The 18456-nt window shown below is 44.4% G+C and overlaps 1 protein-coding gene across 4 annotated transcripts in view; it reads left to right on the top strand.

The window, feature by feature from the left end:
• Positions 1-15640, top strand: part of LDB3 (LIM domain binding 3) — a 70091-nt gene extending 54451 nt beyond the window's left edge. For all 4 annotated transcript variants that reach the window (XM_074382185.1, XM_010340553.3, XM_039477787.2 and 1 more), the window contains 2 exons: positions 4903-5018; positions 12505-15640. In XM_074382185.1, coding sequence (XP_074238286.1) covers positions 4903-5018; positions 12505-12594 — 206 coding nt within the window. In that variant the 3' untranslated portion in view covers positions 12595-15640. The remainder of the gene's footprint in view (positions 1-4902; positions 5019-12504) is intronic.
• Positions 15641-18456: the final 2816 nt, after the last annotated feature.

The following is an 18456-nucleotide window of genomic DNA, read 5'->3' as shown; positions in this document are numbered from 1 at the left end:
CTCACTGCAACCTTGTCCTCCTGGGCTCAGTTGATCCTCCCACCTCTGCCTGCACCACCATGCTCAGCCAATTTTCATAATTTTTTGTAGAGATGAGGTCTTGCTATGTGCCCAGACTGGTCTTGAAATCTTGGGCTCAAACAATCCTCTTGCCTTGGGCTCCCAAAGTGCTGGAATTACAGGTGTGAGCCACTGTGCCTATTTTTGATTTTGTAAGGAACCTCATACTTCTTTCCATAATGGCTATACTGTGTTACAATCTCATTAACAGAGCACAAATCTTCCAGTTTCTCTGCAGCCTTGCAAACACTTGTCATTTTCTGTTTTTTGTTTTGTTTTGTTTTGTTTTGTTGTTGTTGTTTTGTTTTTAAATAGTAGCTATCCTAGGTTGGGCATAGTGGCTCACGCCTGTAATCCCAGCACTTTGGAAGGCCAAGGCAGGTAAATCACGAGGTCAAGAGATCAAAACCGTTCTGGCCAACATGGTGAAACCCCATCTCTACTAAAAACAGAAAAATTAGCTGGGTGTGGTGGCTCATGCCTGTAGTCCCAGCTACTAGGAGGCTGAGGCAGGAGAATTGCTTGAACCCAGGAATCAGAGGTTACAGTGAGCTGATGATCAGGCCACTGGACTCTGGCCTGGGTGACATAGAGAGACTCCATCTCGAAATGAATAAATAAATAAATAAATAGTAGCTATCCTAATGGGTATGAGGTGAAATTTCACTTTTATGTCTCATCATTTTAATCGATAATTTGGAAGAAGACACAGACGGGATCTATCAAATCTGCGGATTGAGCCAGAATGATAGGGTCTAGGCTTAAAAAATGCTTCAGTTGGCTGCAAAGGTAAGCTGACATCTGCATATAAGGAAGAGAGGTAGGGGGTCAGCCCTTCACAGATGAAGCTGCACCTGAGCAGCTCCCAAACCTGGCATCACAGTCACCAAGGGAGCTTAACAAACTAGAGAGAAGATAGATTTTTCAGACTTACCTCAGCTGCTACGGAAGCAGCATTTCACAGGGTGCCCCACCCTACCCAGGTGTTTCAGTTAGGTGTGGGAATCAGAAGTGTTTCTCCAAGTGTGATTCCAGCACCAGCAGCAACATCACCTGAGAACTTGTTAGAAATGCAAATCTTCAGGCCCTACCCCAGATCTGGTGAATCAGAAACTCTGGAGGGGAGCCTGGCACGCTGTGTTTCAACAAACCCTCCACGTGCTTCTGATGTTTGGGAACCACAGCTGTAGAAAAGTACTAAACCCCTTTTCAACACAGAGCACCCGTAATCTGATGGATGGAAATCCTTTTACAACAGCAATAAAATCCATTAAATTCAAGGGTAGGAATTCAACTTGGGACAAGAGAGAATCAAAGAAAATTAGAAAGACTTAAAGGGAGAAATAAAGGAAGGAATAAATAAACGAGGAGCTAGATTGTGCTCCTTGTGGAAAAGGCCCATGCAGACTTAGGAACCAGCAACGTTCTCCTTTTGTAGAAATAAGTGAAGAAAAATACAAACTTAAAAAAAAAAATGTATTAGGATCAGACCCATGCTACCTAATTTAAAACAAAGTGGCAATTCTCCAAATTACACAGAATTGAATTTAAAACAGAAAAATTTATCAGTGGGCAAGACTAGGCATTCCAGAAGTAAATTTAAGCCATTTTAAGAGCTTAATCTGTGAAAAGCCAGTAAGAGAAGGAATCACTATTTAATTAGGTTATTTGAACCATTTAATTTAATTTTTATTTTTATTTAAATATGGAACACAGCCCAGCTTTGTGGCTCATGCCTATAATCATAGTACTTTAGGAGGCCAAGGCAGGAAGACCACTTGAGCCCAGGAGTTCAAGACCAACCTGGACAATATAGGGAGACCCTGTTTCTAAAAAAAAGTAAAGTAGCTGACCATGGTGGTGCATACCTATGGTTCCAGCTACTCAGGAGCCTGAGGTGGGAGGATGGTTTGAACTCAGAAAGTTGAGGTTGCAGTGAACTGTGACCACATCATTGCACTCCATCCTGGGTGACAGAGCAAGACTCCATCTGAAAAAAAAAAAAAAAAAAAAAAAAGAGATGATGGATGAATGGATAGGATGCATGGATGAATGGAGGAGGGAAGCCCAGGGAAAGCCTTCAGCAAGGCCATCTCATCTCTCTTGGTTGGGGTAGGTAGGAGATGAAGACTTCCCTGAAAGACAGCCTATCACAAAGGATTGCAGAGATTCTCTGAGGTACAGAAAGTGGGGATGGTTTTCCAAGCCCAGGGCCTGGTTTACACAGAAGCATGGAGGTGTAAGAGAAAGTCCAGGGCACCATGAGACCACCTGGGAATGAGGAGAAAGAAGTCGGAAGTGGGGTGCAGGGCTTGTCCTTAGGTGGAGAAGGGTCAACCCATACCACATGGAAGTAAGTTCCTGCAGAGCACCAAGTGAACCACAACCTGTGCCGTGACTTTCTAAAGGAAGCAGAGCGATGTTTTCTTAGCTCTGGCAAGGCAATGCATTTCTGCTTACTAAAGAAACTAAGTAGTCCATCAGAGAGGACTGATGGACTGGGATACATAAGAACATTTGCATGACAAGCTACAATTAAGCACAAAAGGGGAAGCTATATATTGGAAAACATATGCAACAGATAAGTGTAACTGATCAAAGCTCAACGGCAGGTGGATAAGGAGCTGGAGACAGCGCAAAGCCATAGAAGGAGGATGAACTTTGGAGTCCCATCAGGACTGGGGCCCCTCCTTTAGACTTGTGTGATGGAACCTATCCAGTCAGTTTCCTCCCGTTTAAAATGGTAATACTAGGCTGGGTGTGTGGCTCACACCTGTAATCCTAGCACTTTGGGAGGCCAAGGTGGATGGATCACTTGAGGTCAGGAGTTCAAGACCAGCCTGGCCAACATGGTGAAACCCTGTCTCTACTGAAAATACAAAAATTAGCCAGGCATGGTGGTGCATGCCTGTAATCCCAGCTACTCGGGAGGCTGAGGTGGGAGAATTATTTGAACCCAGCCGGGGTGAGGGGGCAGAGGTTGCAGTGAGCAGAGATCGTGCTACTCCACTCCAGCCTGGGTGAGAGAGAGTCTGCCTCAAAATAAATAAATAAATAAATAAAAATAAATAAATGGAAATGTCGTCTCTTCACAGAGATACCATGAGGATTAAACAAGAAACACAATGGCACCCAAATCATGGTTCCCTTCCCTCCCTCCTTGTGTCAGTCGTGAAGACTTTCTTTTCTTTTTAAGACAGAGTCTTGCCTCACTCTGTTGCCCAGGCTGGAGTGTAATGGCACAGTCTTAGCTCACTGCAACCTCTGCCTCCTGGGTTCAAGAGATTCTTCCTACCTTAGCCTCCTGAGTAGCTGGGATTACAGGCACTCACCACCATGCCCAGCTAATTTTTGTATTTTTAGTAGAGATGGGGTTTCACCATGTTGGCCAGGCTAGTCTCCTCACCTCAAGTGATCCACTGGCTTTGGCCTCCCAAAGTGCTGGGATTACTGGTGTGAGCCACCATGTCTGGCCAAGACTTTCAAAATAAGAGCCAACATTTTTTAGTGTTTGTGCCAAATACTTCATTTATGTTATCTTATTTAATCCACTCAAAACCCCACGAGTTCAGCACAATAATTATTCCCATTGTATAGATGAGAAAGTTGAGGCCTTGAGAAGTTAGGCAACTTGCCCCAGGTTTGAACGTTCCTTAATAGAGTTGGGATTCAAACCCAGCTCTTCCTTTTTTCAGAGTCCAAGTTTGAACTCCCATGACACACTGGTACTCAGTATGTGGTCTAAGACAATGAATGGACATATTGTCCACTAGAAGAACAGTAAATCACTTAAGAAAAAGCCAACTGTGGAAGAGTTTGGAGGGATGGGTACACCTCTCAGGAGGGATGAGGCTTTGTAAATGAGATGGAGCTTCTCTAGAATAATCTAGAGATGTTCCAAAGCCAGTGTGGTAGAACTATAGCCCCTTTGGGCCAGAGAGGACAGCTTCCCTGGTGAAGGAGCAAAGAACCTGACCCACTGTGCTTCAGCTGTGGGACCCTGGCTGGACCCTTCACCAATTTTAGTCTCAGTTTTCTCATCCACAAAACAAAACAAAAAGATAATCATAGTTCAATCTCTGAGGGATTTTGTGATGATCGGGTTTATTCATTGATTAACTGATTGATTGGTTAATGCATTCATTCCCTGTATATATTGTGGATATTGACTGTGTGTCAGGTATTGTGCTGGGAGTGCAAAGAAAGCTAAGAAGTTGTCCCTGACATTGAGATACTTGTAAATAACACCATCCACGTGAAAACGCTTGGAAAATTGCAAAGCATCATATAAATAAGATTTAATAGCATTATATCCTTGGTTGGGGGTAGGGACAGAGGAGGAGAAGGACATGCCCCATTAAAGTAGTTCAAATACTATTTATAGTAGTGAAAACTTGTTGTCAGCACAAATGCCCCATGACAGAAGAATGGGCAAGCAAAGAACATTCTATAACTCTAAAATATGCTGAGCCCTCATTCTTCCAAAGTAAGCATAGCTGTTTGGAAACGTGAATTTTTTTCTCTTTGGGGCTTGATCTATTTGGTCTTTCAGAGGGGGCCGAAGCAGAGAAGACAATCTCCCTGCAGAAGATTGATGACAATTCCAGAAAGTGTTTGCAAATCACACCCACATAAAGTGGTGTCTAAGCCTGAGTCTGAACAACTTCAGTGCAATGACTGGAAAATGGAAAACTAGCAGTCATGTAACTGAGTATTTTGTCTGTGAAATGACAACCAATTAGATTTCACCTCCTGATCCTGCCCGCTGATTTGGGGTTGTCTTGGCTTTGGGTCCCCACTGCCCTCCTAGGTGCATGGTCTTCACTCTGCTTTTCATTTCAGACTACATCAATCTGTTCAGCACCAAGTGTCATGGCTGTGATTTCCCCGTGGAGGCTGGCGACAAGTTTATCGAAGCCCTGGGGCACACCTGGCACGACACCTGCTTCATTTGCGCGGTATGTCTCTAGCTTGGGGCTCTGGCTTTCTGAAAAGAGGCAGGAGGGAGGAAGTGGGAGTCAGGTGACCAGCCCTGTAAATCCCTTGCCACACTAGCATTCTGACATCCTGATCATTTTTAAAAGCTGAAAAACACCATGATGCCTTGATACGTCACAGTGGAACAAAGTTTCATTCCTAGTAATTATTTATAAATCAATGTGGCTTTGTTACTTTCCATTTCATTAAGGACAACAGAGAGTCCCAGGATTTGGCAAACCAGTGGATTGCCTCACCAGCAGTGTTGTCAGTGAGCAAGAGCAGCCAGTGCTTGGCTTTGAGAGGAGCAGTTGGCTTCCCATGGTTACATGCTGCTTCAGATATGATGGAGTGACTTGAGGGTTTTCCCCTCTAAATTGTTACCTTGAATACTAGATTGGCGCTTACTTACTAATCCTATGAAAAGCTGAGATAGGGTTTCCCTTAGTAGAACCTTTGGAAAGCAAGACTGAGTATCATTTTATTTTCCTAAGTGGTCCCTTCTTGATATATAGCTGCCAGGAGATAAGCCCTGGATTAACTATTAACTATGTGCTGCTTATTTCTGCTGAATAGCTGGGTCACTTTTAATATGAGACTGGCATTTTCCTTCTGAGCATTTGGGGTTTGGGTGGGCACATGATGGTAAGCCTACAGACATTTAGACTCTGAGGGAGAGGTAGGAAACAGTCATCCCTGAGAAAGCTCCATAATGTCAATCTGTCATTGATTAAACTTGATTTGGGAACTTTTTTTTTTTTTTTTTTGAGACGGAGTTTCTGCTCATTGCCCAGGCTGGAGTACAGTGGCATGATCTCAGTTCACTGCAACCTCCACCTCCTGGGTTCAAGTGATTCTCCTGCCTCAGCCTCTCGAGTAGCTGGAACTACAGGAACATGCCACCACACCCGGCTAATTTTGTGTATTTTTAGTAGAGATGGGTTTTTGCCATGTTGGCCAGACTGGTCTCAAACTCCTGACCTCAGGTAATCCAACTGCCTCGGCCTCCCAAAGTTCTGGGATTACAGGATGAGTCACTACACCCCTCTGAATAGGAAAATTAAGGCACCCCTACTATTTTTTTAAAATTAGAGTTTCTAAGGTAAATTTTGCAAATGTATGAAATATCTGTACTGTTTCTACCTGAATAATTTTTATAGACTGATGACATAGGATGACCCTAGTCATAAAGTTTGCTGCCATATCCTTTTGGTTCTACACTTCGCTTCCATACCCCGCCATCTGTGGGACACACTGTATTCACTCTGTGTGTTGGTTTGCTAGGGCTGCCTTGACAAATTACTGCAAACGGATAGCTCAAACAACAGAAATGTATGCTTTCACAGTCAGGAGGCCAGAAATCCCAAATCAAGGGCTGACAGGAGGCCATCCTCTTTCTCCGAGCTTCTAGGGGTTGCCAGCAATCCTTGGCATTCCTTGGCTTGCAGCTATGTAACTTCGGTCCCTGCCTCCATTGTCACAAGGCTATCTCTCTTCTGTGTGTATGTCTTTTTTTTTTTTTTTTTTTTTTTGAGACTGAGTTTCGCTCTTGTTACCCAGGCTGGAGTGCAATGGCACGATCTCGGCTCACCGCAACCTCCACCTCCTGGGCTCAGGCAATTCTCCTGCCTCAGCCTCCTAAGTAGCTGGGATTACAGGCACGCGCCACCATGCCCAGCTAGTTTTTTTTTGTATTTTTAGTAGAGACGGGGTTTCACCATGTTGACCAGGATGGTCTCGATCTCTCGACCTCGTGATCCACCCGCCTCGGCCTCCCAAGTGCTGGGATTACAGGCTTGAGCCACCGCGCCCAGCCTTGTGTGTATGTCTTTACATGACATTCCACTCTGAGTGTGTCTGTTCCTGTGTGCTTCTCTTTTTTTTTTTTTTTTTTTTTTTTTGAGACAGAGTTTCACTCTTGTTGCCCAGACTGGAGTGCAGTGGCACAATCTTGGCTCACCACAACCTCCACCTCCCATGTTCAAGCGACCCTCCTGCCTCAGCCTCGCAAATAGCTGGGATTACAGGCATGCGCCACCATGCCCAGCTAATTTTGTAATTTTAGTAGAGACAGGCTTTCTCCATGTTGGTCAGGCTAGTCTCTTTACACCTGACCTCACTCAGGTGATCTACCCACCTTGGCCTCCCAAAGTGCTGAGATTACAGGTGTGAGCCATCGCATCGGCCTTCTTTTCCTCTTCTTAAAAGGATGCTGGTCATATTGGATTAAAAGCTCACCTTATTCCAGGCCTCATCTTTCTCTCTCTCTCTCTCTCTCTTTTATTTTTTTGAGACAGTCTCACTCTGTTGCCCAGGCTGGAGTGCAGTGGCACAATCTCAGCTCCCTGCAACCTCTGTCTCCTGGGTTCAAGTGATTCATGTGCCTCAGCCTCCTGAGTAGCTGGGATTACAGGTGCATGCCACCATGCCTGGCTAATTTTTGTATTTTTAGTAGAGACGAGGTTTCATCACGTTGGCCAGGCTGGTCTTGAATTCCTGGCCTCAAGTGATCTATCTGCCTCAGCCTCCTAAAGTGCTGGGATTACAGGCGTAAACCCCTACATCCAGCCTCCAGACCTCATCTTAACTTCCATTTTAATTACATCTGTAAAAATTCTATATGCAAATAAGGTCACTGCTACATCCCTGTGCTGGGTAGGCTAGATGACGGGTTACGACTGCAGCATGTGGCTTTTGTGGAATACAATTCAACCCCTTAACTTTCTGATTTTCCAGCTCTTTGAACAAATTCTCTAGTTGTCTTTGAGGGTGTTTTAAATACATCCTTTCCAAAAAGAGACAATGGTGTAAATAGACTGGCTTTGGGGTTGTCCCCTGCAGAGTCATAGCTCCCGTGTGTCAGGCGCAGCACAGGGCTCTCTGAACCTTACGTTCAAGCCATAGCTTGTCTAGTCCTGAGGCACTGCCTGTACGTCTGGTTACCCAACTTCTGGAAGGATCCAAGAGACTTGGGGAAGGTCCAGGAAGACAGTGGCACAGAAGGCCTGTTTTCCACAGGCCGGCTGATGAGAGGTCTGTGTCATATGCAGAGGGAATCGTGGCAAAGGTAAGTGTGGGTCTGCTCCTGCAAGCCTCAGATTTTTAGCTGAGTCACAACAGCAAAAGTCCAAGAGAGAGACCAGAAGAAGCTATAAAGCTTGGGGTGGCTCAGGCTGGTATTACGTATAGGTTCCAGAGAGTGAAGTCTAGCATGTGAGAAGCGTATAGCACTGCCCTTTGGAGGATCAGCACGGAGATCGTTAGGTCTCCCTCCAACCCAGCCTGCACAGCAGTCATTGCCCTGTCAACGTATAGCAAAGTGGAACATTGTTCTTAACTTTGGGAAGAAATCTTTTGATTGGAAGACATTGAGGTACTTAAGGGATTTTTTTTTTTTTTGGACCTCTTTGTATCACTTCATATTTCCAAATCACTTTTGATGATCATGTATTTTCCTGTAACTTCCAAAAAATTAGGAAGAGAGATCTGGAGTAGCTCGCCCAGCTGATGTGCTGTTTTCTCACCTTCTTTAGACTAATTCAGTTTACCAACCATTCCTGGCATTGGGGGAGAACAAGAGTGTCCCAGAACAAGTCTCCACCTTCGCAGACTCTAGAATCTTGAAAGGCGAACAAAGCCAACAGATGTGAGCAATTAAAAAGAACAGGACAATATCCCTCAAGTCCAAAGCATATAAAGTGAAGGCTGCGAGCCTGAAAAGTGCAGTATGGGTCAGGGTGAAAGTTAAACTTCTGTCTGGTGTCTGCACTGGAATTCCAATGGAAAGGGTCCAACCTTAGTGGAGAAAAAATGTCTTACCAATTCCTCTTTTGCTCTAAGTCTTGCTTTTCCCCACTGGTGTGGGTATCAGGAGGGAATGGGCAGTGGTATAACTTTTGTAGGCAGTCCTAGGGGGCTACTGCAGCTGGCCTAGTTTATTACCCTAACTCTGCTGGGACCTGCAGTCAGCACTGTCCATGGTCACCACCCCTTTAGAGCCAGGCCCTGATGCTACCCAGCCACAGAGCCTGAAGGTTGGAACATCCCTGTTGCCACCTGTGCTAGGGTGGGCAAGAGGCCTCCTCCACCATGAAGCCACCATGCATGAAGAAGACACTGGGCACAACTCCCTGTGAGGGTTCCCACACTCAACCCAGTCTCACCTATGAACCGTCTTTGAGGTTCTGTCCCCTCCTCATTCACTGGTCTTCAGTCTCTGGACACCTTCCCTCCCCAGCCTGACTCATCCCAACGTTCTCACAAGCAAGCAGCATTGTCCCGGACCAGGTAGGGTCTCCCAGCCAGAGCTGCAGTCATTGACAGGCCGCCTCACTCCAGAGCTGCCTTTCTGTCTTCCCTAAAGCCCATTCTTACCAGTTAGGTCTTGAGTGTCCATCTTTTTGCACTAGTCTTTAAATCGTCACCAGCAGCTTGAGGCCTGCACACCAGCCTGGTTATACTCAGCATCACTGCATCCACCTGGGATGTTTTCAAACACTTTTGTAGCTCATTGGCTCCCAGGGCCCACTGGAAGCCCTGTGTGATCCCAGGTATAATATCCCCACCTGGGCCATCAGAGTCTTGCACACGGGGCCAGCGTGGTGCCCTTTTCATTTCCAACGATCTTGGATTCGGCACATGCACACTGCCCCAAGCTCAACTCAGGAGGTTGATTTCTCTGTCTCCATGGGGGATACCTGTATGTGGGGACTCCACCTGCAGTCCTCCAGATATCAGTGCCCTGCAGATGGCTCCCAATTCTGCCCCCCAGCCGAGATCTTCACTGCCTTCTCCTAGGCTGGGGCCCATGCCAGCCAATGTGACTTCCTGGCAGACTCTAACATACTGGCATATTGCCAACCCAGGGCCCAGCTTACATACTAGTAGTCCAGCAAATTCAGAGGGCTAACTCTGTACAAACCATGAGCCCAGAACAATTTCAAGGAAACACAGCCCCTTTCTGCTATGGGATATGGGAAAAATTAGCATAGAACTGGAGCCTTATGGACGTGGACAGAGATTCCCAGCTCTACAGCTTACTAGGTCTGTGACTTAAGCAAGACGTATGGACCCTCTGAGCCCCAGTTTTTTCATTTGTGACATGGGAGAAAGGCATACCTATCTTATAAGGTTTGTGTGAAAATTAAATGAGCTGCTGTATATAGTGTCTGTCATCTTGCTTGATACATGGTAGCCCCCGCAGATATTAATTAGTTCTCTTCTTTCTGGGATGCCTCCAGCCTCAGACTATATGTTGTCATTATGGGGATATAGAATTTCATCTCTTTTGTTTTTCATTTCTTTCTCTGCATACTTTTCCATATCTATCTTTTTTTCTCTTCTTTTTGAGACGGAGTCTCACTCTGTTGCCAGGCTGGAGTGCAGTGGCGTGATCTTGGCTCACTGCAACCTCCGCCTCCCGGGTTTAAGTGATTCCCCTGCCTCAGCCTCCTGAGTAGTTGGGACTACAGGTGCGTGCCACCACAGCCAGCTAATTGTTTTTTTTATTTTAGTAGAGACAGGGTTTCACCATATTGGTCAGGATGGTCTTGATCTTCTGACCTTGTGATCCTCCCACCTTGGCCTCCCAAAGTGCTGGGATTACAGGCATGAGCCACTACACCTGGCTCCATATTTATCTTTTGTAATGGTGGCATTCCACTGGGAAAATGCACCATGAAAATTTACTGAATTATCTTTCTATTGAGAGAAATTTTAGTAGTTTTCAGTTTCTAGTTGAGCACGCGTTGCTTTCTTGTTCTGCAGAGTTGCTTCTGCAGGATAAAATTCTCTGGTGTGGCATTACTGGGTTACAGGGTAGGCACATCTCCATGGCTCTTGTTCAATATGGCCAGATTCCCTGCGGAACACTGAGCTGACTCATGGATTCCTAGCAATGCACCAGTAGGCCTTGTTTCTTTTTGGCATTGCTGATTTTTGATTGAATACTTTTTTTTTTAAAGTTTTTTGTCTAGAGGCATGTTAGATTAAAGGTGACAAGCCATTGAGGTTTTTCTGTTTTATTTATCTTGCTAGATTAATAGGTGTCTAGTGGTATCTCAGGTAGTTTTGCTTATAATTTTTTTTAACTAATTTTCTTTTCTTTTTTTTTTTTTGGTAGAGACAGAGGCTCACTGTGTTGCCCAGGCTGATCTCAAACACCTGGCCTCAAACGATCCTCCTGCCTTAGCCTCCTAAAGTGTAGGGATTACAGGCATGAGCTACTGCACCTGGCCTTAGGGCAGTTTTAATTTGCTTTTTCTTTAATTATTAGTGAGTATAATCTTCTCTGATGTGTTTGTTAGTTTTTTAATGATTTTCTTTAGGTGTTAATCCTCTCTGTGGTTATTGACTTGTGAACTTGTATTGACTATAACATTTTGTATAGCATGAATTGGTCTGCTTCATAGTGTATATTTTCTCTTTTCTATTAAATTTAATTAATTTCATTTGATTCTATTCTGTCTTCTTCAGGAATTTTAGTTTTTATATAGTCCAACCCATGTACTCTGCTTCCATCATTAAGAATTCATAGTGGGAGAGGCCGGGTGTGGTGGCTCACTCCTGTAATCCCAGCAATTTGGGAGGCCAAGGCAGGTGGATCATCTGAGGTCGGGAGTTCAAGACCAGCCTGACCAATATGGAGAAATTCCGTCTCTACTAAAAAAAAATACAAAAAGTTAGCCAGGTGTGGTGGCACATTGCCTATAATCCCAGCTATTTAGGAGGCTGTGGTAGGAGAATTGCTTGAATCTGGGAGGTAGAGGTTGTGGTGAGCCAAGATCATGCCTACGCTCCAGCCTGGGAACAAGAGCTAAACTCAGTCTCAAAAAAAAAAAAAATTCAAAATGGGAGAAATAGGTTGTTGCCTTTTCTCTGGAATGCATGGGGCAGGGCTTTTTCTTTTCTTTCTTTCTTTTTTTTTTTTGAGACAACAGTCTTGCTCTGTTGCCTAGGCTCGAGTGCAGTGGCACAATCTCAGCTCACTGCAACTTGCATCTCCCAGGTTCAAATGATTCTTCTGCCTCAGCCTCCTGAGTAGCTGGGATTACAGGTGCATGCCAATATACCTGGGTAATTTTTTCGTTTTTTTTTTTTTTTTTGAGATGGAGTTTTGCTCTGTTGCCCAGCTGGAGTACAGTGGTGTGATCTCAGCTCTCTGTAACCTTCGCTGCCCGGGGTTCAAGCGATTCCCCTGCTTCAGCCTCCTGAGTAGCTGGGACTACAGGTGCCTGCCACCACGCCTGGCTAATTTTTTGTATTTTAGTAGAGAGAGAGTTCTGCCATGTTGGCCAGGCTGGTCTCAAACTCCTGACCTCAAATGATCTGCCTGTCTTGGCCTCCCAAAGTGCTGGGATTACAGGAGTGAACCACCGTGCCTGCCAGGGCTTTTTCTTAAAGGAGTGATTGAGGTCTGCTCATGTCCCCTGCCACGTGGGTCTTACGCAGGTCTGTTCTCTGTCCCAGGTCTGCCATGTGAATCTGGAGGGGCAGCCATTCTACTCTAAGAAGGACAGACCCTTGTGCAAGAAGCACGCACACGCCATCCATGTGTAGGCGGCCAAGGCCGCCTGTGCTGACAAGGCCCGGAGCTGCTCCTGCTGCTGGCAACAAAGGATTCGGGAGGCTGAAGTTTCTTCTGGGGGGTACGGGGAGAGAGAGGAAGTGACTGAGCCCTTTGGAAGTATAATTTTAGGTTTTTTCTTCTGTACACAGATCATGTATTTGCATAGTTCAGACGAGGAGCCAAATGAAGATTCAAAACCAAGCTAGTTATTAATCCAAGACTGGAATTGTACTTCAGATGTTTAGAGCAGAATTCCAAGAACTCAAAAGTGAAAAGCAGCATGCAGCTTTCCCAAAGCGATACACTTCCTGCGGTCACCAGAGGAGGACAGAGCTCAGAGCAGCTGTGGAGAATCTGAAACATTCTGTGGAGTTCTTAAGCGCTCCCCTGGCAAACAAATTGAAGTGCCAAACAGCACTCGCTGCAGGGTATTTTTAGAGTCATAGCTGAGAGCTTGTTAGCTAAGACCCATTGGGCTTTCCTCACCAAAAAAGGAAGTGTTATTCCATTACTAGCGTCATGGAGCTACCTCTGCGCATCAGACTTCAGACCTTGAACAAACTTGAAACATTCTAATGGGAGCCCGGATGTCCAAAGAGATGTCTTCTGGGAGCTACTGGGCAATTGCCAGGGCTCCAGGAAGGGCTCTGGCTCAGGTTGCAGACAGCTGAGAAAAGATGACCCTGTCAGCCACCCTCTCTCAGTCTGAAACATCCAATGTCTCCAGAAGGCTTAGCTCCTTTTTGAATTGTGATGGGAAAGTAGAATTGGGTTTTTCCAGTTTTGCTTTGCAGTGTGTGAGAGATTTTTTAAAAGGCTCTGGGTTGTCTTTGGCCTTTGTTTAGCTTTTAGAGGTACGTTAGCATAAGCGTCCAGTTATGTGCATGAATTTCACTCCAACCTGTGACTGGTCACTTATGATGTCTCCCCCAGTACCCTCCATCTTAAACAGGCTTGGTGGCCTGTGGAAAAGAGAGACAGAGAGACAGTGTCTGAAACAGGATGGCAGAATAGGCTCACAGGCCCAAACTCTGGGTGGGGAAGAGGAAACTTTCCTGCCACCCTCAGTAAGAACACACGAGGAGACAGGACCTCCCACCTTCACGTCTGTACCATCCTTTTCAAATGTTCCTTTAAAGGCAGCACATTGAGTATGTACAATTGTGCTAACTGCTATAAGGAAGAGATGCACTGATATATATGCATTTGCTGTTTTGGCCAATATTTTGAAAATGTATGAGCTGAGTTGATCTAGCTATTATTTAAATATTTATTGAAGTAGACTTGGGCCTTCAAACTTCTTTACGATACTAGTGATAGTTTGAGTTAGGTAAGCATCTTAAAGCTGTTTGGTGATAAAGAAGGCAGCTTAGGTTCTGCAGTTGGAAATGGTATAGTCACTTTCCTTTTTAGGAAGCCCTGTTAATATGCTCATCCAACATGGCATTGAAGCAGGCGGTTTGCGTGGATGTTTCTCACTTGAGCACGATATTTAGGGTCTTTTCCAACTCACTCTACTCTGTCTTCACTCCCGTTTTGGATTTTTCTCTTTGCACGTTTGAAATGTTTTATGGGAATGCATTAGAATTATTTTCTTCTAAGGACCGAGACTTCCAGGGAACTGCCATCTTACGCGAATGTCTCTTCTCTAAGCGGGAGAAGGAAGCAGCTAGCTGTGCTCCTAGCAGGAAGCCCCTATTTTTGCCAAGCACAAAGCCACCAATCTCCCCCAGGGAGCACTAGGGAGAGACATGAATGTGCTCCTGCCACAGGGCCCTTCCTACCTTTGGATCTGCGAGAAGGTGAATACAAAGCACCAGGCAGAATAAAATCTGCTAGGATTACCTGGAGATTTGTCAGGAGTTGCAGACAAGTGCCTTGGAGCATTCTGTGATTTTCAGAAAGTTCAAATATGCAGGAACAAGGAGGTTGCTGACTGTACGGACAGGCTCTAAGTAGTTTTCTCCAAAAACTGTCTATTCAGTTATCAGGGACTTGTCTTGAGGAAAAAAAAAAAATCCCTAGAATTCAGTTTCCAAAATCTCTTTTTAAAGATTTTTACACACACACACACACACACACACACACACACACACACACGATCATTAAAAAGTGTATGATCATTAACAAGAAAAGTGAAATATCTCCAAGGACAGTTTCACCGCAGTCCTTTATTACATTTCTACATTTCAGAGCACGTTTAGATTCTGAGGGACTCTTACTTGCCAGAAAAAAAAAAAAAACCCAGAACACTTAAAAGGTAGCAGGAAAAGAAGGTAGTTTTGAGTGTGGTTCGCTAAGTGTCTGAGTCTGGTGTAGTGTTAGGAGTAAGGCTATCTAGTTCAAGTTTACATTGTGGATATCCTACAACACCAAACAACATTTTTCATAATCCATGGTGGGGAGCACACTTTGGAGCTACAGTTCCTGTCTCCTCATTGTTGACATTAATTTAACATTTATAGGCCAGGTGCAGTGGCTCACGACTGCAATCTCAGCACTTTGGGAGGCCGAGGCGGGTGGATCACCTGAGATCGGAAGTTTGAAACCAGCCTGGCCAACATGGTGAAACCCCATCTCTACTAAAAATAAAAAAATTAGCCAGATGTGGTAGCAGACGCCTGAGTAGTCCCAGCTACTCAGGAGGCTGAGGTGGGAGAATCTTGAACTTTGGAGGCAGAGGTTGCAGTGAGCAGAGATAGTGCCACTGCACTCCAACCTGGGCAACAAGAGTGAAACTCTGTCCCAAAACCAAAAAAGAATAAAAAATATTTATAAACATTTTGCAATGGAGTGACTTTTATCTGCAGTGTTTGTGTTAGGAACCTAGCTTTTATAATGTTAGCTTTTCAACCCAGTATTCTGGCTTTGGAATTTTTTGTTTTGTTTTGTTTTGGTAAGGTTTCATAAGTGGAATGTAGCCTGTTAAAGGTGTGCACGAAAATATTTTGCATGTGGTTTTTTTTTTTTTTTTTTTTGGCCTGTGTGAATTCTACTTTTTAGCAAAAATAAAGCCCCCAAAAGAATGTGCAAATACAGATTTTTCTGTGTAAAGTTTTTTCATGTACTTCTATATGGCCACAAATAAAAGTTGGAGACAAAACAAAATGTCCTGTGAGAAAAAACACAACTCTGCTTGCCCTGATGCTCAATAGCAGTGTAATCACTGTGTTTAAACAGACAAGGATATGTGAATAACATGAATGTTCTGCATACAAAGGGAATTACCAGGAAAATAATAAACCCAAGACCTTATCTTGCATTATATTTTCAGAACGGTTTGTTTACTTAGCTACTTGGTGGTCAAATATTTCCAATTAATTTATTTTTCTTCTGCTCTAAATGGCTTCATTTCTAGAAAAGTTGCCGTATTTCCTCTTACATCATTTGTTTTCAAATAAGTTCAGAGTAAAATCCTCTCAGGGCATTTTCTTTTCTTCTTAATAATGAAGACCCCTCTGAGGGCACTATGTTTAACAAAATCAAACTCATTCTTTTTCAAGGTACTCTGTTTCTAGGAATTACTGAAAAGTAAAGGGAAGTTGTACATACTGTATATGATTTTTAGCACCTGAATCAGACTTTGAAAGAGCTGTGCAATTACAATCAGAATCACATCTCATGACTTTAGTACTTCTTAAAGCTATAGCAATTTTAAAAATAGATGATGGAGGGCCAGGCTCAGTGGCTCACACCTGTAATCCCAGCAGTTTGGGAGGCCACAGTGGGTGGATCACCTGAGTGCAGGAGTTCAAGACCAGCCTGGCCAACATGTTGAAACCCCATTTCTACTAAAAATACAAAAAATTAGCTGGGTGTGGTGGTGGGTGCCTATAATCCCAGCTACTCAGGAGGCTGAGGTAGGAGTATCTCTTGAACCCAGGAGACAGAGGTTGCAGTGAGCCAGGCTCACACCATTGCACTCCTGCCTGGGCAGCAAGAGCAAAACTCTGTCTTATAAAATAAAAAAGATGATCAAGAAAAAAAGGCTCCTAGACTCATAGAATTTAAAGAAATCTAGGAACTTCCCTAGGCATTCTTCTAGTTGCAGGAACTGAGTCCCAGAAAGGGGAAGTGGCTTTCTCAGCCTATACAACCAGTGAGGGAGGCAGCCAGGTGCCATGGAATAAACATGGACTTTGGCATGGTAAGACCAGGGTTTAGATGGAGACTGATTTAATGCCACTTGAGTGGTATTGGGAGAGTCTCTCTAAACTTGTTTCTCTATCTGAAAATGAAAGTAATGACACCTGCTTCACAGGGATATTCTGAGAACCAAATGTAATAACTTTTGGAAGAAAATTGTAATGTTAGTTGTTATTATCACCAACAGAGTGGGGCCGGAACCCAAGGCCACCATTTTTGCTCCATTTTCTTAGCTCCTCCTCCTTGACCATACAGGAAAAATCCATTGGAAAAGCCAGCAGCAAGAATAAATAATATACAAATAGTGGCCGTGTACAGTGGCTCACACCTGTAATCCCAGCACTTTGGGAGGCCAAGGTGGGTGGATCACCTGAGGTCAGGTGTTCAAGACCAGCCTGGCCAACATGGCGAAATTCCATCTCTACTAAAAATACAAAAAAATTAGGTGGGCGTGGGAGCAGGCACCTGTAATCCCAGCTACTTGGGAGGCTGAGGCAGAAGAATTGCTTGAGCCTGGGAGGTAAAAGTTGCAGTGAGCCGAGATTGCGTCATTGCACTCCAGCCTGGGTGACAGACCAAGACTGTGTCTAAAAAAAGAAAAAAAAAAAATACAAAGAGCCCAGAAATATGAACCCAAAATCACAATTTGGTATAATTAACTTGTACATAATTTCTGCCCTCCTAAGGATTTGTGGACAGAATAAATATTATTTGCTTATTCGCTCATTAATTTATTCTTTCCACAAATATTTATTGAGCACCTAGTAGTGACAGGCACAGGCACTGCTCTGGACACTGACAACAGGCAGTGAGTACAGCAGACAAAAACTTCCTCGTGGAGTTTACATTCTTTTTTGTTTTTACTTTTTTTTTGATACAAAGTCTCACTCATTCTCCCAGGCTGGACTGCAATGGCGCAATCTCAGCTCACTGAAACCTCTGCCTCTTGGATTTAGGTGATTCTCCCGCCTCACCCTCCCGAGTAGCTGGGACTATAGGCGCCTGCCACCCCACCTTGCTAATTTTTGTATTTTTAGTAGATACGGATTTTACCATGTTGGCCAGGCTAGTCTTAAACTCCTGACCTCAAGTGATCTACCTGCCTTGGCCTCCCAGGGTGCTGGGATTACATGAGCGAGCCACTGCATCCGGCCGACATTCTTTTTTTTTTTTAAGTTATTTATCTATTTTATTAAAAACATTTTTTTTGAAACAAGAGTCTCACTCCGTCACCCAGGCTAGAGTGCAGTGGTGCAATCTTAGCTCATTGCAACTTCTGCCTCAAGGATTCAAGCGATTCTCCTGCCTCAGCCTCCTGAGTAGCTGGAATTACAGGTGTGCACCACCATGCCTGGCTAATTTTTGTATTTTTAGTAGAGACAGGGTTTTGCCATGGCAGGGTTTTGCTGGTCAGGCTGGTCTCAAACTCCTGACCTCAAGTGATCCACCGGCCGCCTTGGCCTCCCAGAGTGCTGGGATTATAGGCATGAGCCACTTTGCCTGGCTTGCTTTATCTTAAAAACAATTTATTTTATAATTGTGAACTTCACTGTCTGATCCTAGTTAAGCCTCTATTAACACACATATGAAGGGTTATCTGAGAATAAAGATCATGGGTTAATCTATCTACTGAGCGTGTGGAATAAATCCTGCCATTAATTTTGTTAAGGCAATCAGTGACTTTCTGAGCCATCAGACAGAATGTG

Source organism: Saimiri boliviensis, chromosome 12 (assembly GCF_048565385.1).
Source record: "Saimiri boliviensis isolate mSaiBol1 chromosome 12, mSaiBol1.pri, whole genome shotgun sequence".
Lineage (NCBI taxonomy): Eukaryota > Metazoa > Chordata > Mammalia > Primates > Cebidae > Saimiri > Saimiri boliviensis.
The sequence above is the reverse complement of the archived record's forward strand: the minus strand, read 5'-3'. Positions and strand labels throughout refer to the sequence as shown.